The sequence below is a fragment of the Nannospalax galili genome, unplaced genomic scaffold (assembly GCF_000622305.1).
Source record: "Nannospalax galili isolate Female #2095 unplaced genomic scaffold, S.galili_v1.0 scaffold362, whole genome shotgun sequence".
In the NCBI taxonomy this organism is placed as follows: domain Eukaryota; kingdom Metazoa; phylum Chordata; class Mammalia; order Rodentia; family Spalacidae; genus Nannospalax; species Nannospalax galili.
The window spans coordinates 1,020,301-1,048,254 of NW_008348785.1; the positions used below are offsets into that span (position 1 = coordinate 1,020,301).

At 46.1% G+C, this 27,954-nt stretch overlaps 1 protein-coding gene across 1 annotated transcript in view; it reads left to right on the plus strand.

Annotated features, from left to right (window-relative positions):
• Adam12 (ADAM metallopeptidase domain 12) overlaps nucleotides 1-27,954 on the plus strand; it is a gene marked incomplete at its 5' end in the record, with an annotated part of 371,815 nt that overhangs the window by 338,370 nt on the left and 5,491 nt on the right. The window contains 4 exons of the mRNA XM_017801328.2: nucleotides 3,674-3,809; nucleotides 4,381-4,492; nucleotides 7,117-7,290; nucleotides 26,665-26,795. Of these exons, the coding sequence (XP_017656817.2) occupies nucleotides 3,674-3,809; nucleotides 4,381-4,492; nucleotides 7,117-7,290; nucleotides 26,665-26,795 (553 nt within the window). The remainder of the gene's footprint in view (nucleotides 1-3,673; nucleotides 3,810-4,380; nucleotides 4,493-7,116; nucleotides 7,291-26,664; nucleotides 26,796-27,954) is intronic.

Here is a 27,954-nt window from a genome sequence, read left to right on the forward strand (position 1 = left end):
GCCTTAACATGTATGATAGAATACATGAAATCCAATGGGGGGGGCTATAAGGGATACAGATGGGAGAGGGGGTCTAGATGTGTGAAATGCAGGGCTGGAGAGATGGCTCAGCAGTTAAGAACACTGGTTGTTCTTGCAGAAGACCTGGGTTCAAATCCCGGCACCCGCCCCCATGTCGACTAAGTTCCAGGAGACTATGAACATCTCTCAAAATGTCTTTGAACTGTGGTGTCAGGCCTTGGGAGATTGCTCAATGGTTAAGAATACTGCTTGTTGTTGCAGAAGACCCAGGTTTGAATCCCAGCACCCACATGGAAGCTATCAACTGTCTGAAACTCCAGTCCCAGGGGATCCGACAGCCTCTTCTGACCTCTGCAGGCATTGCATGACATGAGTGCACTTACCTACATGCAGGCAATACAACATACACATAAAATAAATAAAATATAAAAAATGTATGAAATGCACAAAAAATCATTAAGAATATACATTTTTAAAAGATAAAAGGCAGGTCTGAAGGATGTCCCTTTAGAAGGAAAAGAAGTTCCGCAAAGAGGCAGGCCACCAGCAGGGGGCGCAGCGGGGGCTGGAGCAGATGACGATGGCTGAGCTGGTCTGGATCCTTGGCATTCTTTACTCCTGGTGACGCTCAGACCAGGGCTAATGGTGCAGCAGAGGAGATCACATGTCCCCAAGCCTGTTGTGACTGGCAGTGCTGACTGTGTGGCTCTGCCATTGTTTCCATGACAACAGACACAACACCATTCTGAAGGCCAGCAGGCCTCAGGAGGGGAGGACCAGCCTAGAGGGCATGTGTGCCAAATCTGCCCGAGGGATGACAGGGAATTCCTGGTCACTCTTCCCCTAGGAACAGTGAGTAGAAAGTCCTGACTGTTAGTGAGCAGCCCTTGCAGTGGTTGGGGGCGGGGCAGTATCCTCTGGTGTCCTCTTTCCTTGATGACATCTCAGCCTTGACAACTGTTTCTTGCTGCATCAATCCTGTAATAGAACTTCCAAGTGTCTATTATACAAAAATGCTATTTATTGTTTAATCCATCAAGGACCCCACCACCCATCCTGTCTCTGTTCCGGTAAGCCCAGTGTCACCCAAGTTCCTATAGATGACCAGCATGCTCTTTCTGTCTCCAGGGTGGGCATGCATAACCAGTACACACAGACTTTAGGGTGTCCCCAAAGCTGAGGAACACACAGAGCCCCCATGTTCCACAGTATTGAGTAGGAGTTGACTCTACCCTCCACTGCATCATGTGATAGAAGTAGGCATTGCAAATCCTGCCCCTCAAACATGCACTGCAGAGGGGTCAGCATGAACCAGTGTCTGGGCCTCACTGTCCCACAGTTTGATACTCAACATCCTGACCATGGCTCATCCATTAAGTCAGCATGGACCAACACATGTTGGTACTCTTCTGATCCTAGAGAGGCATTAAGGAGATGACGTGGCATGACAAATGCCAAGGTAGGGGCAGAAAGGGTACTGTGGGCAGACAGCAGCCCCCCATACATAGAACAGTGTTGGAAGGATAGCAGGGACCTTGTGTTGAGATTTGCGGGAAGGGCTACGGTGTAGCTCAGTCAGAGAGTACTTGCCTCTGATACATGAAACCCTGGGTTCAATCCCTAATACAGTATAAATCAAGCATGATCATGCACATCCCAGCACTAGGGAGGCAGAGACAGGAGGATCAGGAGCTCAAGACCATCCTAGGCTACATGAGAAGTTCCTGGCCATCCTGGGTTCTATGAGACCCTTTCTCAAAAAAAGAGAGCTCCACAGGGTGTGGGAAGAGTTCAGGTACGGAGGACTGACCACGCCAAGGTCTAGATTCAGGGTGAGGCAGGCTGGTGTGACAGCCGCAGAGGGAGGGGATGCAAGTGGCCAGTCCACAGGCTACAGACAGGAGCAGAGGAATCTCAGCTGCCTAGATGCATGGAGTGGGCAGCTAATGCAGGAGGTGGCTTTTTCACTCATGGAGACGGACGACCTGCTAAGGAACTAATTATGAGACCCTTTCTCAAAAAAAGAGAGCTCCGCAGGGTGTGGGAAGAGTTCAAGTACAGAGGACTGACCACGCCAAGGTCTAGATTCAGGGTGAGGCAGGCTGGTGTGACAGCCGCAGAGGGAGGGGATGCAAGTGGCCAGTCCACAGGCTACAGACAGGAGCAGGAGCAGAGGAATCTCAGCTGCCTAGATGCATGGAGTGGGCAGCTAACGCAGGAGGTGGCTTTTTCACTCATGGAGACGGACGACCTGCTAAGGAACTAAAAATTACAGTTTAAGACATTTTTCTGCTCACCGTTCAAATTTGTTATGAGGCAACAGAACTGTAGCTGAAGCCCCAGATTCTACTAAGAATCTAGAAACAAATGGCATTTGACCAGGAGACTACAAGCTCTTCCACTGAGGCACGGCCATCATGGTAGCCCCCATGGGCCACATCAGCTGAGGGCCAAGTTCAGAGACAGGGGGATACAAGGTACTACTCCAAGATTCAGGGCAGTTACTGCTCTGATGGCCAGCCCCTGAGTGCTGACAGGAGGTGGGGGAGGGGGAGCCTGGGTCCCAACAGCCTGCAAGGACTGTAGGCACCTACTATATGTAGCCCGAACACACCTAGGGTAAACAGGCTAGTTGAGATCCCTGTTCTCCAGGACTTGGCAAGCTGTACACCATCACAAAGAAACCTCCCATAATTCCTGGTGTCTCCTCAGAACATCTCCAGCCATCACTGCCCTCAGAAGCTAGGGTGAGAGTTTGCTGTTCATTTTTTAAGCCCTTGACAAGACCCTTCAGTGTGCTAAATTAAAGGGCATCAAGTTACAACAGGAAAAAGTTCTTTTTAAAAAAAAAAAAATCCTAGGATGCCTTCAAACTCACTATGGGGCCAAACAAATGACCTCAAACTTCTGATCCTCCTGTCTCTGCCTGGCAAGTGGTGGGGTCACAGGCATGTACCGCCACACCCGCTTGGTTGGTTTATAGGGTGCTGAGGCTCGAACCCAAGACTTTGTGCATGCTAGCCATGCACTCTACCAGCTGAACTCTACCACTCAGCCCTACAGTTTCATAGGGAATTTGCACAACATTCTCCCAACAGTGAGGACCTTGCCCCCAAAGTCTGCATTGTTAAGTCCCTAACATAACGAATCCAAACACGGGGTCACTTCATTTAAGCTGCTGGGTTTTTTTACTCTGTAATTTGAGATGTTTAGAAATTGAGTAGCATTTTTAAGAAAATAAAAGCAAATAACTATAGCACACGGAGCGGGCTGTCACAGAGCAGGCTGGAAGATGACAGTTTCGAGTCTCCCATCCCAATAAATAGTCCCCTGGTACTTTGTGTGGCTACACAGCTCGTTCGGCTGTTGCTGTGCCTGGGGGAGTCTGTGTGGTCCAGCCAGGGTCCCACCTACCAGACCAAGTTCCTGCACTAGCAAGTTCCAGAGCTGTCACACATGAATGATGGCGACATAGACTGGGACCTCAAACACGACCTTTGAAGTAAGACTAATTTAATAGGATGCCATTCGGGGATTTACTCCTCCGTCTCTGTTCCTTCAAAGTTCACTCTGCCATAAATGTCACGGTGTGATGTCTCCTGTATTTTATTGGAACCACCTCCTCCCCTGAGTCAACTGTGTTTTGTTTCAGATAACCAAGGCCTGACTATAGGAATCCTGGTGAGCGTCCTGTGCCTGCTGGCTGCTGGTTTTGTGGTTTATCTCAAAAGGAAGACCTTGATCCGGCTGCTCTTTGCACATAAGAAAACCACCATGGAGAAGCTAAGGTGTCTCATCTGTCTGAGAAATGGTGTAGCAAGAGTGTCCAACAGAGAAAGGCAGAATGTCTGGATCGTAACACTGGGTCTTTAGGGTTTATTTTATTTTCATTTTGGTAGATTTCTGCCAGGCCAGCTGTCTCTTGAAGTCTCCCTTCAAACTATGTTCTGTCCGTTACATAAATAAGCAGGGTGTTGGTGAATTCTGCTTGGAAGCTTCCTTCATTCTTGCATTAATTATTATAAGACACACAGACACCGAAATGTTTTGGGCCCAGATATGCTTAGAGACACTACTACTAAAATGCCAGCCTCATATGAAACATCCCCCACATGTCCAAAGAATGCAAACTTTCTTATGGGTTTCAAGAACTAATTTGACAGAATAATGGCTGGGTGTAGGGGCAGAAAAATCAATATTTTTCATCTCATAAATGTGTTAGATAATTTTTTCCTCTGAATGTTTAATCTTATAGAGTTAAAATAAATACCATTCTAAGCATCACCACGAAGAATATATGAAAATTAAGGTAAAGAGAAAGGGTAAGCCCCGCGGTCAGCTTGTGCTGGTGCCTTCCAGGTGTGTGCGCCCTTCCCGGACACCCAATGGCTCTCCCCCAGGCCAGGCTCACCCCACCCATCTCGGAAAAGGCCTTCTGACAAGCAGACCACTACAGTCCAGCATTCCCAAGGTAAGAAACAAGCCCATGAAGATGTGAGCTTTATAATACAAGATTGCATGGGGATGTGGCTTTCTATGATGCTGTGAAATGCTGAGCCATCGCCGTCAGTTCAAGCAGGATGTACTGAACCCATCCCTGAGATGGTCAGGGCTTGGAGAGAGGCCCCAGAGTAACATCTCGAGATCCCTACCAGATTCTGAGGAGGCAGTGTCCTCGCATGGCATGCGGTGTGGATATTACAAGTACGATCCCTCCCTGCAGTATCTCAACCTACCTTGTTCCCAGGAGGTCCCATTGGGAATGCACTGGGGAGCAGACTCGTGACATAGGTGACCCCTGTGTTTCCAAAGGCCATCAGCTGGGTCTGGGTGAGCTCTCTGGCCAGTGTCTAAATTCTACTGAGCCTCAGTTTTGCCAGCGCTGTGAAGGCTCTGTTTGCTCTATTATTTCAAAGAACTGTGTCCTTAACCCAAAGTATCCCACACTTCCCCACTGTCTCAATTTTTTGTTGTTTATCCCCAAGAATTCTTAAATACTGAATTCTCTAATGGTTTGAGTATGAAATGCCCTCCATGGGCCCTAGCCAAGAGGTGCTCTTTGGAGAGGTGAAGGTAAACATTAGGAAATACAGCCTAGTCCAAGGACGCAGATCCCTGGGGGGGGGGGGGCACTGTGTTTGAAGACTATACCTGCTCCCTGTTACTTCCTCCCTCCCTTTTTCCTATCCGTCACAAGGTTCTACCACACACTTTTGCCAAGCTGTTCTATCCAAGGGCTCAGGGCCAAGCAACCACAGGCTGCACCTCTGAAGCCATGAGCTTTAATAAATCTTTTCTTCCTCAAGCTGTTTATCAGGAGTTTGGTAATAGCGATGCATTGTCTGACCAGCACAAACTCGTTCAATGAAAGAGCAAATTATAATAGGGAACAAGACAGATATCAAGGAGTAAATGATTGGGGGGCTAGAGAGATGATTCAGCAGGTAAGAGTACTGGCTACCCTTGCAGAGGACCCAGGTTCGACTCCCAGCACCCACATGGCAGCTAACAACCATCCTTAACTTTAGTTCCAGGGGAATTCGCCCCCTTTTGACTTATGACATTGCATGACCCGGGTGCAGGCAATGTACTCATACATATAAAAATAACAGGTTTTAAGTGATTGGGAAGAATATTAGTCACATATTCAGGAGGCAGTATGCTGATTTACTGCCCTTGATTCAAAAATAGAGAGTGGGCTTGAATAGAGGAATTACTCTTGGTATTCTTCACCTCTGTTCATCTCTGAACATAGACCCACCAGCTAGAATGGTGTGCTTTAATGAGGGCTAAAAGCAAGAGCCAAACCTGGAAATGACCCAAATGTCCGTCAACAGGTAAAAGGGTTCAACATAGTGGGTTACTATGCAACAGTAAGAAGGGATCAGCCGCTGGCATACATAACATCAGGGGTAAAGCTCAAAGCGGTCATTCCGAGCAAAAGTAACCAAACAGAGTGTATCCTCAATGGTCCCATTTATGTACAACTTTATGCAAGCTAATTTACCATGATGCAAAGTGGGTCAGTGGGTGCCAGCGTCCAAGGGAGGGAGACGGAGGGAAGGTACGGGTGACAAGGAAACTCTTTGAGGTGATGGGCACATTGTCATGGTCACTCTGATAGCTTCATGGGTGTAAACATCAGTCAAGCCAGAGATAGTGGCACATGCCTACTATCCCAGTACATGGCGAGGCTCGGGCAGGAGGAGCTCTGGTTGAAGGCCAGCCTGGGCTACATAGTAAGAGCTTGTCACAAAACATAGATGCAGAAAAGGTCAAAATACTAAATTGTGCATATTAAGTACATGCAGTTAATCATGTATCAGTTATACCTCAATGAAGTTTGTTTTCAAATGGAAAGTGAGGGGCTGGAGAGATGGCTCAGCAGTTAAGAGCACTGGCTGCTCTTGCAGAGAGCCTGGGTTTGGTTCCCAGCACCCATATAAAGGCTAGCAACCATCTGTAACTCTAGGTCCAGGAGATCTGACACCCTCTTCTGACATCCATGGGCATTGCATGACACGGGCACACTTACATACATGCAGGCAATACACTCAAACACATAGAAAATATTTCTTAAAAAATAGAAAGCAAAAAAAAAAAAAGAAAGAAAGAAAGGGAGTAAGAGGTAGGAACCTAAAAATCAGGCATCGTCGCACCTGCTCTGGTCCTCCCTCTAAACACAAGGGAAGCTCGTCCAGAGACCAGGCCCTCGTTCCTCAGGCCATGCTCAGCCTTGTCTGCAGTGTCCTTGTGATCCAGCCAGTGTCTTGGACTTGGTACTTCCTCACCTATTTGTTAATTAAAACAGTTTGATTGGCTAATAGAGACGGGTCTACGTACATAGCAGATGCTAGCTTTATACTGAGTCATGCTCCAGCCTTCAAGGTGGTAAGCATTTTGGTTTTGCTATTTCTTTTAATCTACATAATAATGCATCTCTCTCTTCCAGCTTTGGGGGCGGAGGGGTGCTGCTTTTACAAGTATGAGATGTCACGCAGTCAGCTGTTACAGATGCACCAGCACTGCCCTTTGCTCAGGGGCTCCTGAAGTGGTGAAATGCTCACAGTGTGACTCTCTGCTTTGCCCCTGCAGGATGGGAGGTCCCCACAGCGCCAAAGCATTGACATCAGCAGACCCCTCCACACAGGAGCCCTCCCTCAGGCCCAGTCGCCTCAGCGAGTGCTCCCACCTCTCCACCATGCCCTGCGTGCACCTAGCGGGCCAGCCAGGCCCCTGCCCTCCAACCCTGCACTCAGGCAGGCCCAGGTACACCTCCAATGCTGACCAAATGGGATGTAGTTCAAATTCAGGTTCTGCTACTTGCTAATGTGTGTTTGGCCAAGTTGCTCAACTTAGTGCCTGTGTAAAATGGAATAATTCAGTTATTCAGATGGTTAACTGAGATAAATCACACACAGTGCTTAGAGCAAGACTGTGATATAACATTTTGAATATTTTAGTAACTTTTAAAATATTGAGAGTAGTTTCCATGCCAATGGAATTTATCATTTAAACTAGGGCTTCTGAAAATAATTTTCCACTTGGAAGTCATTTTTACCTGAGAATATTTTTTTTTCATAAATTTTTTATTGAATTTTTATGTATTTCATACAGAACATCTTAATCTTCTTTAAATCTCCTTCCCCACTGTGAGACTCCTATAGCCCCCCCCAACTGGAATTTATGCGTTTTTGTCATTTGTGTTAAGGCCTATCATGTCACGTTAGTGTCCCCAGACATCCTTCAATGCAAGTTCATCCACTGAGGTCTAGTCAACCTATCTGGAATCCTCCCTTTAAGAAGATCAGCTCTTCCTCACCCAGCAGTAATCAGCTGCCAATAGTTCTTCAGCTAAGATTGGGGCCTGCTGCCCATTTCCCCAGTCCTATGCTGGGTTTTTGTCTGAGTTTGCATGGGTCTTGTGCGTGCTGACACCATTGCTGTAGGTTCATATGAGCAGGTCCCAGGAGCCTATAGGACTCTATTTCCATATGGTCATGCACCTCCTCCCTGGCTCTTACAGTCTTTCCGCCCCCTCTTCCACAGTAACTCTGAGCCCTGGGTGGGTGGGTCCTGTCCAAGGACCCATACTCGGCAGACTCTGATTCTCCCCACTTTGGCCATTTGTGGCCTTTTGTGTTCCTGGCCCTCTGTTGTATGAGGGAGCTTCATTGATGAAAATTAGAGATGCATGAGTGTCCTCTTTAGCCCTTGTTCTATGTTCCATGAGCCTTAGGTGTAGAGATTGCATCCTAGATGTGTCACTTAGGCTTGGGCAATTCACAGACAATCTCTGTGTGTGACCAGTTGTAGAACTCTGTAATAATCTCTGTCTGTTGAAAAAGAAGCTTCTTTGATGAGTGGTGACTGGGATACTTGTCCATAAATTTAAGGATTTATATTTTGAACTTAGGAAGAAATTACATTTGTCTAGGAATGTGAAAGCCTTGGGGTTTTCTCTAAGATCTGTGACCTCTCCAGCCATGTGTATTTGGCTATGTTTACAGTACTACACATGAATTTCCTTCCACTGAGTGGGCTTTAAGTCTGATTAAGTCACAGTTGATTACCCCCAAGATGAAAGTGCCATTATTGTCCCCAATATAGTTTGCTGTGCCACTCATTGAGTGATTCTAAGGCCTTGAAGCTGGAGTTGAACCATCTGTTGATGTTCTCCCTTAGCTGCTTGCGTAGTGTTCTCCAAAGCTGTGAGAGTTTACCTTCAGGGGGCAGCTTCCAGGTCAGCTCCAGCTCCACTGCTCCAAATCTTGTCTTCAGCAATAGGGTCTTATCTTCAAGTTCTGGGAGGCAATCAAGGTCTAAGGAAATAGCCTGTGTAATTTGGGGAGCCTCTTGGACTACCTTGACCAACAATTCAAAGGGAGGTTCCCCCTGCCTGGTACTGTTCCTTGTTAAGTAGCCTTCAGTGTACACATGGACTCATGTAGAGATAGTGTATGTGTAATTTTTCAATAGGTTTTTGTACTAATATGATTCCCTCTTTTTTTTTACACTAGCTAGGCCTTATTTATGTCTCTTCTCTCTCTCCTCCCTGTCTAACCCTCCTTCCACACTCTCCCCAGTAAAGTATCCCCATTTTCCCCATTTCTTCCTTGATAAGAACTATTCTTATGGTCCTCCCTCTTCTGAGCTCCTCTTTCCCTTTACCCCCATAGAAATTTTAATAGGACCCTGCACACACACACACACACACACACACACACACACACACACATATATATATATATATATATATATACACATATACATATAAAAGCTAGTAATAATAGGTCATAAATTTTTTTTAATTCTTTGGCCAACATATAATTTCACCTTTTGTTATAGATGGCAGCAAAGTTGCCCACTGAGACAGATGGGCTTATTTTTATATAAGAGCTAAAGTTTGTCTGAATATTTGATACTATAGAAGATAGGATCTCATCAATGTTTGTCAGATTTGATCAATATTTTGACCTTTATAATTAATTGTCAATGCTCAGACTGCCTCCTTGTGCACATTCTTGGAACAAAATGGGCAAAGATATGTTTAGGGCCATTTCAGAAATTATTGGAAATTCTGTCTTAATCCCAAACCAAAATTCATTGAATGACTTTACAAAACTCAAGTCAACAACTTAAACAATTTTTTCTTAAATTTTTTAATGTTTGTGTATTGTGTATGAGTGTGTACAAATGCAAGTGTGCATGCTGTGGCATGAGTATGGCGCTCAGAAGACAACTTGCAGGAATTGGCTCTCTCCCAGTGTATGAGTTCCAGGGATTGAACTCAGGTCATCAGGTTTGGCAGTAAGTGCCATTACCTGCTGAGCCATCTTGCTAACCCTCAAGCAATTTTTTAATTTAAATTTTTTATTACTTTTGAGAACTTCATGCAAGAGTATGGTATTCCTATCACTTCTATCCCTGCACTCCTCAATTTCCTGACCTCCTCTTTATCATTGTTCTGTGTGTGTATGCGTGTGTGTGTGTGTGTGTGTGCACACGCATGCAATCTAGTGAGTCCATTTAATGGTACTAGTAGGTGCATGTGTTTATGGATGACCTCTGGGATTGAGTAACTTCTCAGGCAGCTCTTGGTATCGTCTGTTATGTAGGTCTTGTTAGGCAGCCATACTGTGGAGATTTCCTGGATGTGGCCTCCCTGTCATGTCTAGAAGACACTACCTAGCTGCAGGCGTCCTGGTCCTCTGGCTCTTACCTTTCTGGCCCCTCTTCCATGATGTTCCCTGAGCCTTGGGTGTAGGGTTTGCATTGCACATGTATCAATTGGGGCTGAGCAGCCCATGGTCACTTATTCTTTGCAACTTGACCAATTGTGTATCTTTATGATCATAAAGATATCTTTATCTGTTCCAAAAGGAAGCTTCTTTGATGACCGAGGAGAACTACACTTATTTTTATAGATTCTAAAGTCAAACATTCTAATCCAACACAAAGATATAATTTCATACTTATATGGAAAAGAAACCAAGATAGGAAAATAGCTAAAGTCTGTTTTCTGTAATTAAACCTTTGTTTCTGTAAGAGCATAAACTCTTTTCTGTACCTTAAAAGCACTACAACTCACAACAAAGACTCGAATCTGAGCTGAATTGTCTCAGGCAGCATTTACTGGTGGCATGTGGTATGACAGCATGCACATTGTGTTCTGACCCAAAGCTACGGCGAAGTCACATGATGCAATCCAGGCACGTGCTGCTTGAAACACCACAGATTACATTTGACTTTGAATTAGATCTGGTTACTGCTTGCTGAGTTACATGACCTATCATTTAAAATGTTGGGATTTAGGACTGGAGAGATGGCTCAGAGGTTAACACTGACTGCTCTTGCAGAGGACCTGTCTTCAATTCCCAGCACCTGCATGGTAGCTAACACCATCCATAAGTCCAGTTCTGGGGAATCCAGCAACCTCTTCTGGCCTCCTCAGGTTTACACATATGGGTGTACTTCGATAACGTGACGGCAAAACACCCAGGCACATAAAAGTAAATAGGACACTGGGATTTAAACCATGACACTTTAAGAATGATGTGGGTGTTGTCAGCAGCCTGGGCAATAAAATAATTTTTAGTGTTACTGCTTTATTTTCTTCTAGCATTTATACACATTTATAATTGTATCTTTAACGTAATTGGTGTTCTCCTGTAGGTGCACAGCTTTATGTTCTGTGGTTCTGCCTTAAGATTGTTTCCAAGTGCCTTGGCATTACGGAGCTTATAAAATGTTCTCTTACCAGCAGTACTCAGCAGGGGTACAGAATACTCGTTGAAGTACCTGCCAATTAGTGGGCAAGTTTGACAGCTATGATTTTCACTTCATGAACAGCTCTTGTTAGGAAAATCTAGACAGATAAATTTTGAACTTCTTTATGTCTTTAGAAGAGATTCCAAGTGAAATATGGGATTGAAAAAATAGTCTAGCAATGGGTGTGATAGGGCATGCCTTTAATCCCAGCACTAGGGAGGCAGAGGCAGGCGGATCTCTATGAGATTGAGGCTAGCCTGGTCTATAAAGCGAGTTCCAGGTGAGCTGAGGCTACAGAGAGACCCTGTCTCAAAAAAGAAAAACAGTCGGGTATGTTAAATGTTTGTTCCAAGTACTGCATGTCTTTGGATCCTCCGACTAGCCACCTTGATAGTATCAAATACTGATATTTCACAGCTTTGCTAATTTGATAGGTAAAACGTAACATCTCCATTTTCTTTCTATCAAGTAGTTTACTCAGTACCCGAGAGGGGGTGGTTGAAGTGTCCCAGGATAAGTGTGCCTCTGTCCATTCGTTTCTGCTTTGGGTATGTTGAAGTTTTGTTGGTTTTCCATGTGTCGTCTTGCATGGGAAGGTCCTTTTATCATCGTGAACTTGACCGTCTTCAGCTTGGCTCATCTTTGGTCTGAAGTCTTCTTCCTCTGGTATTACGCCCACATTAGCTTTCTCTTAACTAGTGTTTGCAAAATATGTCTTTTTCCAGTCTTTTTCTTTTTACCTGCTTATGCCATTATATTTGTAGAGTTTTTTGTAGACAACATATAGTTGGGCCATGCATTCGCTTTACTCATTGTGCCAGTCACATCTCTTAATGACTCAGACCCTTTACATTGGATGGAGTTGTTTACGTTGAGACTCCAGGGCCTCACATTTGTTGGTCCTGAGTTTCACTGCTTCTCTCTTTCCTGCATTTCTGTGATTTGAACATTTTTTAGTATTTGAGGTTGATTGACCTACGATGCTGTCATTTATAGTTTTATCTGTGACTCCACTGCATTTTGCCATCTGGGCCTGGCTAACTGCTGTGTGGGATTTCCATGTGCATTGTGGGAGGTTCAGCAACCTCGACATCTATCAATAGACAATGGCACTTGTAACAGTTGTAATTATATTTCAAAATATTGATAACTGTCTCCTGGGGGAAAAAATCACCTCGATGGGGGGAAAAAACCACCTCTGGAAACATGTTCATCACAGCACGTCAGTATTCTGTAACTTCGGGGGGAATGTGGAAACTCAGCTCTTTAGATCTCTTTTCCCTGTTGTTATAACAAATGTCTTGAAAACACTGCCTTTATGTACACTGAGAATCACTTCAGCTGATTCTTTTTTAAAATTGAATTTTTGAAAATGTCATGCAATGTATTTTGACAGTATTTAGATCCCCTCCCATATCTGCACCTCGCCCCTTACTGTCCCCTGCCCAATTTCATGTACTCTATTATAAAGGCCTATAGAGTCAAATTTGTGTCTCCAAACGTCCTTCAGTATGGGTCCATCCACTGGAGCCTGGTTAATCTACCAAGAGTCACACCCTTAAAAGAGACTTCCTCTGCCCTTCCCAGCAGCCATTGCTCCTCAGGTAGGGTTGGGCTATTTTACCCAGTTCCCCATGTCTATGCTGGGATTTTGTCTGGCTCGAACTTACATGGGGCTTGTGCATGCCGTCACCATTGCTGAGTTCATATGAGTAACTTCCCAGCTGCTGGTCATCCACTACCTCTGGCTGTTAGAATCTTTCCCCCACCTCTTCCACAATGATCCCTGAGTCTTTGGAGGGAAAATTTTGATGTAGGTATCCAATTCAGGGATAAGCGCTCTGCGGTCTCTTGTTCTCTGCTCATTGGCCAGTGTGGGTTTCTGTGTTAATCCCCATCTGCTGCATAAGGAAGCTTCTCTGGTGAAAGTTGAGAGATGCAGTAATCTACAACAGTAATTCATTGAGTTGTTTCAATGCTATATCTATTAGCAGAATAATATGCTCTCCCTTATGACCCGTGTCCTGTCTACCCACATGTTCCTAGGCCTGATATCAATGTCAGATATGGGCTCCATCCTATGAAGTGGACCTAAATCCAATTAGAAAGTGATTGATTACTCCTATAACATTCAAACCAGTATTGTACCCAAGGCCATATCTTGCCAAGTCAATTGTTGAAGCACACAGGATTTACAACTGGGTAAGGTTAATGGTTAGTTTATTTCTTCCAGTAGCATGCATAGATATAGGGACCAAAACTTCAAAATACTAAACATCAATAAAACAAACAACCCAATTTAAAAATGAGGCAAGGAGCTGAACAGGGAGTTCTCAAAAGATGAAGCACAAATGGCTTGAAAAATACTTAAGAAAGTGTTCAACATCTTTAGTCGTCAGGGAAATGCAAACTAAAACCACTTTGAGATGTTATGTTATCCCATTCGGAATGGCTAAGAGCCAAAAAACAAGCCAGGACAAACACTGGCGATGATGTGGGGAGAGGGAACTCTTATCCCGCTGCTGATGAAACACAAACTGATGCAGCTACCATAGAAACCAGTGTGGAGATTCCGCACTAGAAATCGACCTACCATATGATCCAGCCACACCACTCTTCGGCATCTGCCCAAAGGACGCTATATCCTACTGCAAAAATACCTGTTCAATTTTCATATTCCCATCACTTGTTTCATGAACTTTTTGTTGTAGTTAGCAGGAGGAATAGGGTCAGATACATTCTGGAAGATTGTAAGAGCCAGGGAGGAGGTGCATGACCATATGGAAACAGAGCCCTATCGGCTCCTGAGACCCTTCTGATATGAACCTACAGCAATGGTGTCAGCATAAGTCCTATACAAACTCAAGCAGACAAAAACCCAGCACGGAACTGGGGAAATGGGCAGCAGGCCCCAATCTTAGCTGAAGACCCATTGGCAGCTGATTACTGCTGGGCGAGGAAGAGCTGATCTTCTTAAAGGGAGGATTCCAGATAGGCTGACTAGACCTCAGTGAATGGACAAGTAGTGAGGGACATCTGGGGACATGATAGGCCTTAACATAAATGACAGAACGTATGAAATCCAGTCAGGGGAGAGGGGCATAAAGTGCATTAGGATGTTCAGTATGGAATACGCAAATTCAGCAACAAAATTTTTCAAAATAGATGCGCATTCTGTCCTGTCCCAGCCTCACTGCTTTTGGTATGTGTCACATTGCAGGTACCTCTGAGCTACTACTTTGTATCTAGCAGCCGGTAGTGAACTGGTAAACATTTATTTAAAAAAAAAAAAAAAAAAAAAAAAAGGCCCTCCTTTCAGCAAGTTTCTCTGCTCTAAAACCTTGTACCATGACTGGCTTCATGCTATTAATGTGACATCAGTACATATGTACCAGCCAGCTCCGCAGAGCAATACCACTAACTGCGCATGTCTGTGCGTTGTCTATTCCCATTCCTTTTGTTTTCAGGGGAGTTTTCTTTGCTGATATGGAAGTTACTTTTGTAAAGGAATTTCCATGATTAATTATTCTGTCTTGATTTTTTGGCAAGTCAGAACTCTGGTTTTCAATATTATGACAATTAACCTTTCCTTTCATGAGTTCTCTCGCGTCTTGCACGCCTGTGACTCCCTCTCCCTCTGTGTCTTCAGTTGGACCTGTGGACTGCTGACAGTTCTGTCATTTCTCTTTGTTTTTCTAACCTGCCTTGGTTTACCTTGCTGCAAAGCAACAGGCACATCCTAAACTTGTCTGGATTGTGGACTCCAAGACTGACAGGCTGTGTGAGCCCTGGGAAACACACCAACACTCAGCATCATGCACACACGTCTCAGGTGCTCCCAGTCTGTAGGCACCACCCTGCACATTTCCTCACATCGAGCCATTTTATTCCTCCCTTTACACAGCCCACCTGTGCACACAGCCAAACTGGTACCAACAGTATGGTCAGAACAGAGTCCTCCAGTCACCAGTGCCTAAAGACTCGGCTCTTTCAAAGCAGGCCGCCCAATGGCCTTCTGATTTGTAAAACTACAAGAATCTTCCCTTTGAACCACTTGTCACTGAGAACTCCACATTGTTCACTGTGATTTTTCTCCCACCACACAAAGGGACCTGGATCAATTCCACCCAAGTGGGGCAAGTATCTGGAGGTGACTCTTGCTTGGCAGCATGAACTGAGTTCACTGACTCGTTACACTGAATTCACCAATGCTTGCTCCATGCTCCACTCCCATGGCATGACATGCACATACCTCCACAGCTAACCCTGCTTCACCTGTGCAAATTTACTATGTAAACATTCCAGGGGGGAAGAAAACACTATCATAAACATAAAGTTGTTTAGCCTTCCATTTAAAGGGCAAGCTGTTTCTTTCTAGAAAGCATTTTATCTTTCATAAAATGTTGTTTGATCTTTAAAAATTAGGACAGTAGGGGCTGGAGAGATGGCTCAGCGGTTAAGAATACTGGTTGTTCTTGCAGAAGACATGGGTTTGAATCCCAGCACCCACATGGCACCTAACAGCTGTCTGTAACTCCAGTCCCAGGGGATCCGACAGCCTCTTCTGACCTCCGCAGGCATTGCATGACATGGGTGCACTGACCTACATGCAGGCAATACACACATACACATAAAATAAAAATATTTTTTTTAAATTAGGACAGTTGAACCAACTCAACATGTTCTCTTTCCTGTTGTGACAGAGTGTCACTTGGAATTCAGGCTTTGTTGTGTGTATACACACACGTGCCACATGCATGTGTAGAGGTCAGAGAACAATCTTGTCCCAGCTTGTTGTGGGAGCACTATGGTTACAGATATGCACCACTGTGTCAAGATTTTTTTACATGGGTTTCAGGAATTGAACCCAGGTCATCAGGTTTGCCTCACAAGCTTTTACCTGGCAAGAACCTTTACCCTCTGAGCCATCTCACTGGTCCCAGCCGCTCGGTCTTGATAAAGGAAACAGCTTTAATTCCCTTTCCTTTTCCTCGTGACAGCTATTTTTGAGGATAGTAACTTACTATGGTCAACTAACAAAGCCCAGCTACCGCCAAGCTCATAAAACCAGAGGTTGAATGTGGGGAGAAGGGTTTGAGGGGGCATCTGGCATCTGCAGCTCTGTGCCAGAGCAGAAAGCATGGATGAATAGTTCTCTACTGGGTGTTGAATCTGCCTGGGCCCTGACTTGCACCTTAGGTCCGCACTCTGCCAGGAGCGTGCACCTGATGAGTGGAGATGAGACAAGGCAAGCATGCTCCTATCTTTTGTGACCCTTTGAAGCATCAGGGGGATCTTCTGCAGCTAGTGCTGCTGGCTAGAGCTCATTACTGACTCTCGAAGGGGGAAAGAAGGGAAGAAAATAAGGTTGGAGGAAGGTCTACGTGTGGACCTGAGCAGAGCTTCCAGGGATTCCCCTGCCCCCACCTCCCCTCTCCTCCTAGGAGTACTGGGATTATGGATGTGCACACTACGGTGTTCAGCTATATATGGGTTCAGGTCCTCACGCTTCAGTGAGAAGTACTGTACCCACTGAGCCCACAGTGTGCCTCACTTTGTTCCTGGAGGTAGGGAAGTAGGGACATGGCCTACAGGGTTCCCTGGACTCAAGACACCCTAACTGAAATGCGGTGTTCAGTTGATTCCCATTTACTGGGTTAATTGATTCACTTATACTTTAAACAAAAACATCTCAGTGTCCCAGCTGAGAAATAAATTGCTCAGCTCACAGAAAATTATGTCTAGAGGAGACAGGGCTAGGATGCAGCAGATCGAAACACAATTTTCCACTGTCAGACTCGATGTGCTTGGGCCCTAAAGAGGATGTCAGTGGGGCCTTCAGTTCATTAGCAGCCATTCTGATAAGCAGAGCCTCGCCCGTGCCACTGGTCCAGTGTGCTCCTATTTGCTTCTCTAATCATCTGTTCCATAAAGTGGCATTTCAATGACACCTGCTAAAATGCAGACATACTTGATTTGGGTTTTTTTTTTAATTTCTATTTTATGAGTGTTTTTCCTGCATGTATGTCAGTGTGCCCATGAAAGCCAGAAGAGGGCATTGAAGCCCCTAGAACTGGAGTTATAGACTGTTGTTGGCTGCCATGTGGGTGCTGGAAACTGAACCCAGGTCCTCTGCAAGAGCAGTTAGAGCTCTTAACCATCTCTCTGGCCCCTGGTTTTTGTTTTTTTAAGCCTCTTGCTTTCCTGGAAAATGTTAGGAAGTAAAGTCTCTGGTGAATTACAGAACTAATCTAAGCTAAGATTATTTTCCCAGTTGCATTAGACTATTGGAAAATTTTAAAACTGAATCCATCTCTTGGGAAAACTGTTTTTTTTTTGCTAAATCCTGGCCCTTTCTGGAAATTGCTGATTGACCCAAGAGATTATTCATCCTCCTGCTTGGACACCATATGTCTACATGGCAGGAATTACAGCGAAACAGCAATAGCAGGATTTTAGACTTATAACCAAATTTTGTGTGTGTGTGTGTGTATGCGCGCACGCGCGCATGTTTTGATACAAGAAGCTTCTGGTTGTGTTTTGAATGATTCTAAAACCATTAAAAATGGGCCAGGTGTGGTGGCGCACACTTTTAACCCCAGCACTCAGAAGGCAGAGACAGGCGGATCTTTGTGAGTTCGAGGCCACCCTGGTCTATCTACATAGTGAGCTCTAGGGCAGCTGGGGCTACAAGGAGACCGTCTCAAAAAGACAAAAAAAAATTAAAAATAAGCAAATCTTTATGGAATACCACATACATGCCAGGTACCGCAGGGCTGAGTGCTTGGCAGATGTTTCTACCCTGAGCAGAGAGAAGACGCTATGCTCCCATGTACGGGAGGAGCAAGGCGCAGTAATGTCACACATTCCATCAGCATAGAGCCTCTGTTTGTATGGAAAGTTGTGCAGTGCTCTTTTCTTTTGTTCCTAGTATGACCCAGCCAGTCATTCCTAAGCCCCTGATGAGCACAGCCACAGTAGGAAGGGCCCTGTGGTGCCACAGCACTTCCAGTGACGGCAATCTGGTCTCTTCTGTGGGGGGCAGATCTTCAGCCCCATGTTTTAACAGACACTTCTGATCAACATACCCGTGACTATACATCATTCACAGCATACAGTATGTGTAAAATGAGGCCGGCTGGGCTGGGACAGGCTCTTCCAGGAAAAGCCGGCTGAGTTAGAACTTCACTGGAGTAGTTGCGGGGGCAGCAGTGGAGAGCTACCAGGAGACCCACACCTCCCCTTCCCCTTCAAGCAGGGCTGTTACTGGGAAGCAACAGCCAATTGCCGTAACTACTTTGAACGGAGTAGTTACGGGGGCAGCAGTGGAGAGCTACCAGGAGACCCACACCTCCCCTTCCCCTTGAAGCAGGGCTGTTACTGGGAAGCAACAGCCAATTGCCGTAACTACTTTGAAAGGGTGGTATAACCACCAAGCAAAGTAATTCAAAGCCTGATTTTAGGACCATCAGGTAAATGGCCAGTTCACTCCAACCCAACCCACACCTCCAAACTGTTCAACACAGTGAATTCAGCTTGGAATGGATGGAGGAGTGCACCCTTCTGGCCCATGTGGTCAGCTGAGATGTGATAATTGAGGTCTTTGCTCATCAGAAATGCCAATTATGTAATAAGGTCATTCATTCATCAATATGCATTCCTGCGGAGGATGCGATAGAAAGGACGTAGTCTCATTAGAAAGGACGTAGTCTCATTCCCTCAGGCAAACCACAGGCTGACAGTGGGGAGTGCTCCTGGAGGGTACCTTTGGGGGTCTACTCCGGCTTTCCAGGTCTTGGCCTTGCATCTGAGACCCTTCTCCAAAGGTGTCTCTTTCCTGCCTTTTCCAGTCCTCCCACGAGGTCCCCTTGCCTGACTGCCTGAGCCTACAGCTGCCTGTGCATCTCTGCTCCATTCAGAAAGCCCTGTGCGTCTCTGCTCCATTCAGAAAGCCCTGTGACTGTGACTATTGTCTGCATGTGTGTAAGTTCACCTGTATCATGCATTGCCCACAGAGGTCAGAAGGTGGCATTGGATCCCCTGGAACTGGAGTTCCAGATGACCATTAGCCACCATGTGGGTGCTGGGAATCGAACCCAGGTCCTCTGCAAGAGAAGTTGGTGCTCTTAACTGCTGAGCCATCTCTCCAACCTGGCCCTGTGGCTCTTTATGTTGGGCACACCACTCTCTAACCTGCTGAATACAGTAGGTATGTAGCAAGTAGGCTGGTGTGGGCTTTAGACAGTTGAAACTGGTCTTGTTATGAGTTGGTTACTCCCTATGGGCCAGCACACTCAAGGAGTCACAGATAACAGAAATCTGAGTGCATTGCTCCTATAAATCTAAGACGTCACTACGGAGATCATAGGCTCTGGCCAACCTCTCCTTGCCAACTGCCCAGTGTGTCAGAAGCTGACTCAACTGTCCTTGGTTCCATGTCTCACACTAATGTCATGTGACAGAGCCACCAGCTGTCTTTTAAAAAAGCACTCACTGCAGTGGATGTCCCTGTGACTCTCTGGAAAGAAAGAAAATGCCAGAGAATGCATATTGCCAGGGAAGTCTTTCAAGGGAGAGAGAAGGCAGGGGCATGTTCCCCCCTTTCTGTTGCTGTGAATGTGGAAATTTGCATGCACAGTGGTGCTGGGTATTTTGGCCTTTGCTTTTGTAGTAGGTGATTTGTGTGGCTGTAATTCAGCATCTCTGCAGTGTAAAAGGTTGTACAGAACGCAGTCTGCCTGTCTCGAGGCTCTCTTACCGGAAGCACGTCTTTGAGCCTTATAAGGCAGTCTGGAGCACAGTGAGAAGTCTCGACCTCTCTCCACAGCCCCCCAGCAAACTCCTGTCTGATTTCAGCAGTTGTCACCTTGCCATTGCGTCACCTCATGACCTCTGGCAGCGTGTAATGTGCGTACTCAGTTCTGCTGAGGTTGCTCTGTACACCGTGAGGCGCAGCTGCCGTGTTTGCTCTGGTCGCACAGTATTTTATCGTAGGGCCATATTGTGCCTTAATCTGTCCCTGACCGATAGCAGTGTGGTTTGTTTCTAATGGCTTCCTTTTAAGCGGCCGTATTCTGGCCCCAGATGTCTGTAGGGTTTAAAATATAATTCACTACAAATTAGAACCAGTGAGCACAGGTGAGACAGTGCTTACAGAGAAATTCTTAGACAAAATGTTTATATAAAAGCATCAGTAAAAATGAAATAAGCTAAAGAAACAAATGGGGACATAGTTAAGATGGAAGGGTAGGTGGTAGGTCAGAAGTTCAGCAAAGGCTTACTACATGCCCTCTGTTACAAACCTGCATGTAACCATCCCAAGCCCGAGGGGCCAGGTGGTAGAATCTCAGATCTACAAGGGAGATTCAAGGGTTACCTGAGGCCACTGGTGCTGCCGGAGACAGTGCCGTGTCGGGCTGGATTCATCTGTGAAGTACTATTCCTACTAGCACGAAGCCTTCCAGGCCTCCAACCCATGTAAACCCAGGTGTGGCGACCTGTGTCTGTAATCCTGGCACTGGGGGAAAGGGAGGAGGATCCCTGGGGCTTGATGGTCAGCCAGCCCCTCCTACTTGGTGAGTTCCAGGCTAGAAAGAGACCCTGTCTTAAAAACAAGGTGGACAGCATCTGAGAAATAACACTTGAGGTTGTTCTCTGACCTCCAACATGTACATAGGCATGCATGTACACACACACAAAGCTGATTCTCTGATTGGATGGCAGAGCTGAGAAGTCAGATAATTGGACTAAAGAAAATATGGCCAATAAAGGATATAAGTACAGTGGGACTGGTGAGATGGCTCAATGGTTAACAGCACTGGCTGTCACAGAGGACCCAGGTTCAGTTCCCAGCTCCCAAATGGTGGCTAACAACCATCTATAACTCCAGTTCCAGGGGATCCAATGCCTTCTTCTGGCCTCTATGGGCACTGCACACATGTGGTGCACTTACATGCACGCAGGCAAAACATGCAAACACATAAAATAATTTCTAGCTGGTCATCTAGAAAAAAATAACTGCATTCCAATTTTATCAACTAAAAACTAGATCAAATATTTAAAATAGATAAATGTGACACAGACAGAAAACAGGTAAAGAAAAAGGAAAATCCCTCTTACCCAGTGTACAGACAACCTTACAGGAATGGATATTTTATTTTTTGGTCTAGAGGCTGGAAACATTTTCAATTTATAAAATACTTAGAATGCAACAAAGCTTTTAAAAGAACTTTGAATTGCCCACATTTATATCACACAGAAATAACCATTGTTCTGTTTTTCTGGATATGTGTCTAAATTTCAAAATTGCTTATACATCCCTCCCTGTTTTAAAAAAGGAAAACTTAAAGATTGCAATACTAGGATTTCTTTGGATCCCCACAGATACAATCACTGTCACAAGCATGTCATCAAATTAAGATCTATGTGATGAGTGTTTTGTCTGCACGTGCGTGTGCTCCACATGCGCATTCACTGCCTATGGAGACGAGGAAAAGGCACTGGATCCTGTGGAACTGGCGTTACAGATGGCTGGTAGCTGACGTGTGGGTGCTGGGAACTGAACCCAGGTCCTCTGTAAGAGCAGCCCATGCTGTTAGCCGCTGAGCCATCCCTCCAGCCCTTATTTTTATATATAGTATGTTTTTCAATTCAAACTGCATTTCATGGGACTTGTGCTTAGATTCGTTCCTGATCTGCTTTTTCCCCTTCTCGGTTCTCTTTGGCTGGGGACGTGCTGGCTCTTGTTTCTGCAGGCACAGTGAGAACATTTGTTATGGTTCCTGATCTGAAGTCTCTGGGTGCACTGCGGTGTCACCGTCGCCACCCCCTTTGCCTCCTGGGGTGTCCCTTTGTTCTTCATTTCTGGGAGTGGATCTGTGAGGTGCAGGAAGAAGCCGCCGCCTTCCTCTCGAGGACTTGTTTCTTCTCTACTGGGTGCCCAGGACAGCAGTGGTTTGGGGCCTACTGAATCACCCAGGTTCTTTTCCTGGTGCGGTGTGCCCCGCACCAAGGGAACACTCCTTGCAATCCGCTTGGGGTAGAAAGTAGTGTGCATTTATATCTAAACAGTCCTTAACCTGACACCCTCTTTTGAGAGCCAGCTTTATTGAACAGAGGTTAGGAAGAGCGTGTCATCCCATTAAACTAGGCCAGTTGGCTTCTACCCAAAGGTCCTGACTTTTGAATTCTGGATTCCTCACTGTGGAAGGGAGTCACAGCAGGACTCAGGTTTCCACAACCTGCCACGGGCCTATAGTCTCCCTACCCTCCTTTCCTCTCAAAGCTTCATCTTGCACATAGATTTTGGTTTGATATCTTACAGCTGTAAGATCTGACTCTTAAAATATTTTATTTTTATGAGTATATTGCTTGCATGTACGTAGATGCACCCGTGTCATGCAATGCCCATGGATATAAGAAGAGGGTGTCAAATCCCCTGGAACTGGAGTTATGGGCAGTTATTAGCTGCCATGTGAGCGTAGAGACTCAAACCTGGGTCCTTTGCAAAAGCAGCCAGTGCTCTTAACTGCTGAGCCATCTCTCCAGCCCCCAAGATCTGACTCTTACGAAAAATTGCAAGTATTCCTCTTATCTAATGATTGCAGTTGTTTTTAGAGAAAGGGAGGTTTTTGGCGACCAGGCCTGCTATGGTTCGGGCTGTGGAGGAGCCTCCTGTAATCAGCTCTGTGCCCTGGGTGCTGTGGTTGGTAACAGTTGTTTCTAGGGTCATAATGTCCACAATCTAAGCTAGAGACTGGATGACTGGGTACAGTGAGGGGTTTTTCTGCTGCCCTGGGTCCTGTGTGGCAGCTCTGACGTTCTGTGGCAATGGCTTCCAATCTTCCCACACGGGCCTCTCTGTAGCCACTGTAGAGGGTATGCAAGCTGATAACAGCAGAGAATTCCTTGGGATGACGGTCCAGGAAGCAGGCTGACCACTTCATTTTGGAATGTTTGTTTTCAAGGACCTGAGCTGTATTGCTACAACACAGGCAGAAAGAGGCTGGGACCCCAGTGGGTGTTCTCTGCAGAACCCGGGGGACGAGGGGTGATGTTTGAATTTGGTTTAAAACCCAGATAGATCTAAAGAAAATGTATCAAGTGTAAGCCAGCTGGAGTCCTCTAGCTCCCTGCAGAGGAGGCTGGGCTTCTCTGGAAAACCCAGGCTCCAGTTTTACAAAGACAGCAAGACAAGAGCACAGCAAGACAGAGCCTGAAAACGTACCTTCTACCCAGGCCAAAGCCAGGCAGGCAGCTGGGGTTTCTTGCCCCATGTTTCAGGGGTTCCAGGTCCCCACATCAGAGGTGAAAAGTGGGAGCTCACCTTCCTGGACCAACCCACTATTCCCTGGCCATTCTGTCTTCATCGGGCCTAACAGGAAGCCAGCATCTGACTCAGGTACCGTCTCTGTGTGTCGTTTGCTCCGTGTTTCCATTTAGAAACACATGGCTGCCCTGGCAATAGGGGACAGAGGAAGACTTTCGCTATGCCCAGGTCTCAAGGACTGGCAGTCAGCACGTGGGGTGCTGGAAGTTTGATCACTGTGGTAAACATAGTATTTGTCCTTAGCAGCTGAAAACCTAACGAGAAAACTTGATTAATAACAGGACAATACACATAAATTGGGAATATCTCAGGCGAGTCACCATGAACAGCCAACCTAAGTATTCTCTAAGATTCCATGATAAATCTGAATATCTTGTGATAGATCCTAACACACACTTCGCTTTTCCTCCAGCACACCAGCGAAAACCAACGTTATCTTTACTGTCCAGACTAGTCAGTCATACTCAGCAGCAAAATTCGTATTGCTTTGTGATGAATCTTTCACTCGCTTTTCCTCCAGCACACCAGCAAAAACCAACGTTATCTTTACTGTCCAGACTACAGTCAGTCATACTCAGCAGCAAAATTCGTATTGCTTTGTGATGAATCTTTCAGACCCTGTCTTTCCATGTTGTGTGTGCTTCCATTTTACATTGCACATGGCTGACTCGCTCGTCGTTCTGTTCTGTGATGAGAAACGGAAGTTCATTTGTGGTCCTTCTTCACTGCCCTGAGCTTGCTGGGTCAGGGTGCTCTGAGAGAGTGACATCACTGTCAGTCACAGCTGTAACTCAATAGCAGCTGCTAAGTCTCACTGGCTGGTGACTGCATGTCAGGCTCTGTGTGAAGAGGCTAAGTGGGTCGGGCCTGACTGGGTGCACAGGCTGTGCTCTCAGGCACACGATGAGCTCTTTATTCCTGCCTCAGGCATCTGCTGTCTTCCTGCCTCAGGCATCTGCTGTCTGTGTCCTTTGATGAGAGCTGACGTGGACGGGCCACCTATATCCTGCCCTCTCTTCAGTGGCTCCTTCCATGCCCAGTGGCATATTTCCCACACACCTGTGCTTTACAGATTTCTATAGTGACTCCTTCGCTTTGCAGAAAGATGTTTGATGGAGATTCTGTTTTATCTGTGAAGCTGCACTCTCTGTGGATGGGGAGATGTGATTTTAGTATAAGGACTGTAAAAGTCGAACAGAAGTAATGTTTGGGTCTTCCTGGATATGTGGGACAAGTCCTCGGACAGCACCCCTTTTTGTTCTGTTTTCGAGATGGGGTCATGCTGTTACCTCAGGCAGTCCTTAGTCACCTAAGTAGCTGGGACCACAAATGTGCCCCTCCCCAGCTGTGGACAATGGTACATCAGATCACTTAATTATCAGGACAGTCTGTCCCCCATTCTATTACCACCAAAGCTTAGAACACAGTGTCATAATGACCAGACATACCCTTTCCCAGGTAAAGAGCGAGCTTTGGTTTCTCCTGTTTCCATTAATTGTCTATGTGGTGGGAACTTTTAAAAATGTTTATTGATTTTTGAGAGTTTCTCACACAATGTATTTCAGTAACACTCAGACCTCCACCCCACTTTGTGTCCTCCATTTTTAAAAGTCCATTGATTCCAGTTTGTGTACCTGCATCCTTAAGTGTGGGTCCATGCTGATGTGTGGTACATCACACCATCAAAGAAAACTGACTCTCCCAGCAGCTATCAATTGCCTCCAGATCCCCAGCTGGGCTGCGGCTTCCTGTCTACATCCCCCTCCGTGCTGGGATTTTGGCTGGCTTAGACTTGGGCAGATCTTTTCTATGCTGCGACTACTGCTGTGGGTTCATATGTGCAAATGCTCTATTGTGTCAGGAAAACCTGGTTTCCTTGTATTCATCCACCACCTCTGGTTCTCACAATCTCCCCACCCCCTCTTCTGCAATGATCCCAGACCTTGGGAGGAGAGGGTGTGATATGGGTGCTCCATGATGGCTGAGCGGTCTCACTCACTGGATGTTGCCCACCATCTATTGTAAGACGTGTCTCTGGTGAGAGCTGAGACGGGCACTCACCTATGGGTGTAACAGTAAGTCATTAGAGTCAGTTTAATGGTGTGTCTATTTAGCAAAATAATAGTAGCAGGTTCTCCCCTAGAGCCTACAACATGTCCACCAGCAGGTTCTTTGCAATGATGATGGGTATAGGCTCCATTTGTGAAGGGGGCCTTAAATGCTGAAGAACTTCCTGGGCAGTTTTGTGTATGAGTGAATTGCCTACATGTATGTAAGTGCACCCGTGTCATGCAGTGCCCAAGGAGGTTAGAAGAGGGTATTGGATCCCCTGGAACTGGAGTTATGGACGGTTGTTAGGCACCATGTGGATACTGGAAATGAATTCAGGTCCTCTGGAAAAACATCCAGTGCTCTTAACGGCTGAGCCATCATCGCAGCCCTGAGATCAGACCTGTTTTCCCCCATTTCCAGAAAGGCCCACTTGTACAACTTTCAGAGCCGTGGTCTGTGGATATAACCCAGTGAGAGCTAACCCCCAAGTTCCTGCCCGCCTTCTGGCCTGTGATACATGTCCCCGTAGGCCTCAAATAGAACTTGACTTGTCCCACAGGCCCCAGTGTGGATCCTTCGAACAAACTAGTGCATGCGTTTGGGAGGAAGAGCTGCACAGCACTGTACAGAGCAGCGTCTCTGTGGGGACAGGCAAAGGGCAGTCGTCCTCTGGGCCGTGCATCTAATTGAACCATTCCAGACCTCTGTAAACTAAAAATCACCTGACAGCACCACAAATTTTAATCCATCCCCTGGGGCACTGGTAGAGAACACCCCCTAAGACACACATTTGAGTGTACCTATATGAGCCTATGGACATGTCTTTTGTTACAGAAAATTTCACAAGGCAGCTAGCAAAGGGCCTGTCTTGTACAGTGAGAGGATGATGCTCAGGAAGTGAAATCAGGGCTCTGCAGCAACTCACTGCTTTCCTGAACACAGCTTCTGGTCCCTGGGCTGAGGGGTTACATGTGATCTCTTATCTCTTGCAGGGGTCCCACAAGCCCAGCCCTCCTCAGAAGCCTCTGCCTGCTGATCCCTTGAACAGGACTTCACGGCTCTCCAGTGCCTTGGCGAGGACCCCTGGGCAGCAGGAGCCTGGGCTTCACCCAGCCCCTATCAGGTGGGTCTCCTCCTAAGGTATAGGACAGCTGAACGAATCACAATGTCATGCAGGCATCAGAGGCTAGGCCCTGCTTCCTGCCCACCCTCCAATTTGAGGAGGACAGGACAGAGGTGTAAAAATTACTAGGAAGCAATCCACACAAGCTATAGTCATGATCACCACTTCAGAGTTCTTAGCACAGGCCCACATCACCCAAGAGATCCTAACAAGATGAGGTAGGCCTAACACAGAACAGTGACCCAGGAAAGCTGGGCTCCTACAGACACAAAGAAGAAAGATGGGCTGGACCTTAGCCGCCTGCTATGTCCTTTGTGGTCACTTCCACCAGGGAAGAGGCACTGCTTATGTGGGGGCTGAGGACGAACCCCAGCTGTGCTGACACAGGCTCATGCTGTCAGTGAAGACTATCAAATGGAAGAACTTTGCAACCTAGCCAACATTAAAGATCAAGTTATGTAAACTTTCTACAATACAAGCTCCACTTAACGCTCAGGACATCTCTCCTAGACTAGAGTTCCATTTTGCTACTGAGGTTGCAGGGGTTCTCTCTCTCTCTCTGATGGAATCAGATAGCTTGCTGGTTTTTCTCAGAGATTGGAACATTGACAACATGAATATCAGCTCTCTTCCCTCAGTGGGATTTTTGCCTTGTTTTTCTCAGTCCTGGGGCTGGAACTGAAGCCCTTGACCATGCTAGGCAAGTGCTATATATCCCTACCCTTGGGTCACCTCATGTAGCCCAGGCTGGCCTCAAAATCTAAATCCTGAGGTTATAGATATGGGCCACCATGCCTGGTCAGCAGATTGTTATAGCCCCCAGACCCTTCTGACTCACCTGTTCCTTAGCAGGCTGCATGGCTCTTTGAGCTCCTAAGAACCAGTGGTGAGGCCCTGTGCTCAGTAACTCACAGCTCTTCAGGGAAAGGCACACTTCACTGATTCATTACAGCTCTTGGGAAGAATGTTTGGCCTAGGAAAGAAATGGCTGTCTAATAAATTTCTGAGATAAAGCTGGTCAAAGGGTCAAGGGAATGATTTAGTTCCCAACTTTGGGAATATAGAAAAATTGCATAGTATCCTACTTATCTCACTGTGGTTTGGGCACTGAGCTTGAAGCAATGTTTCTTATTCTGTTAGATAAAAACAGTACTTTACA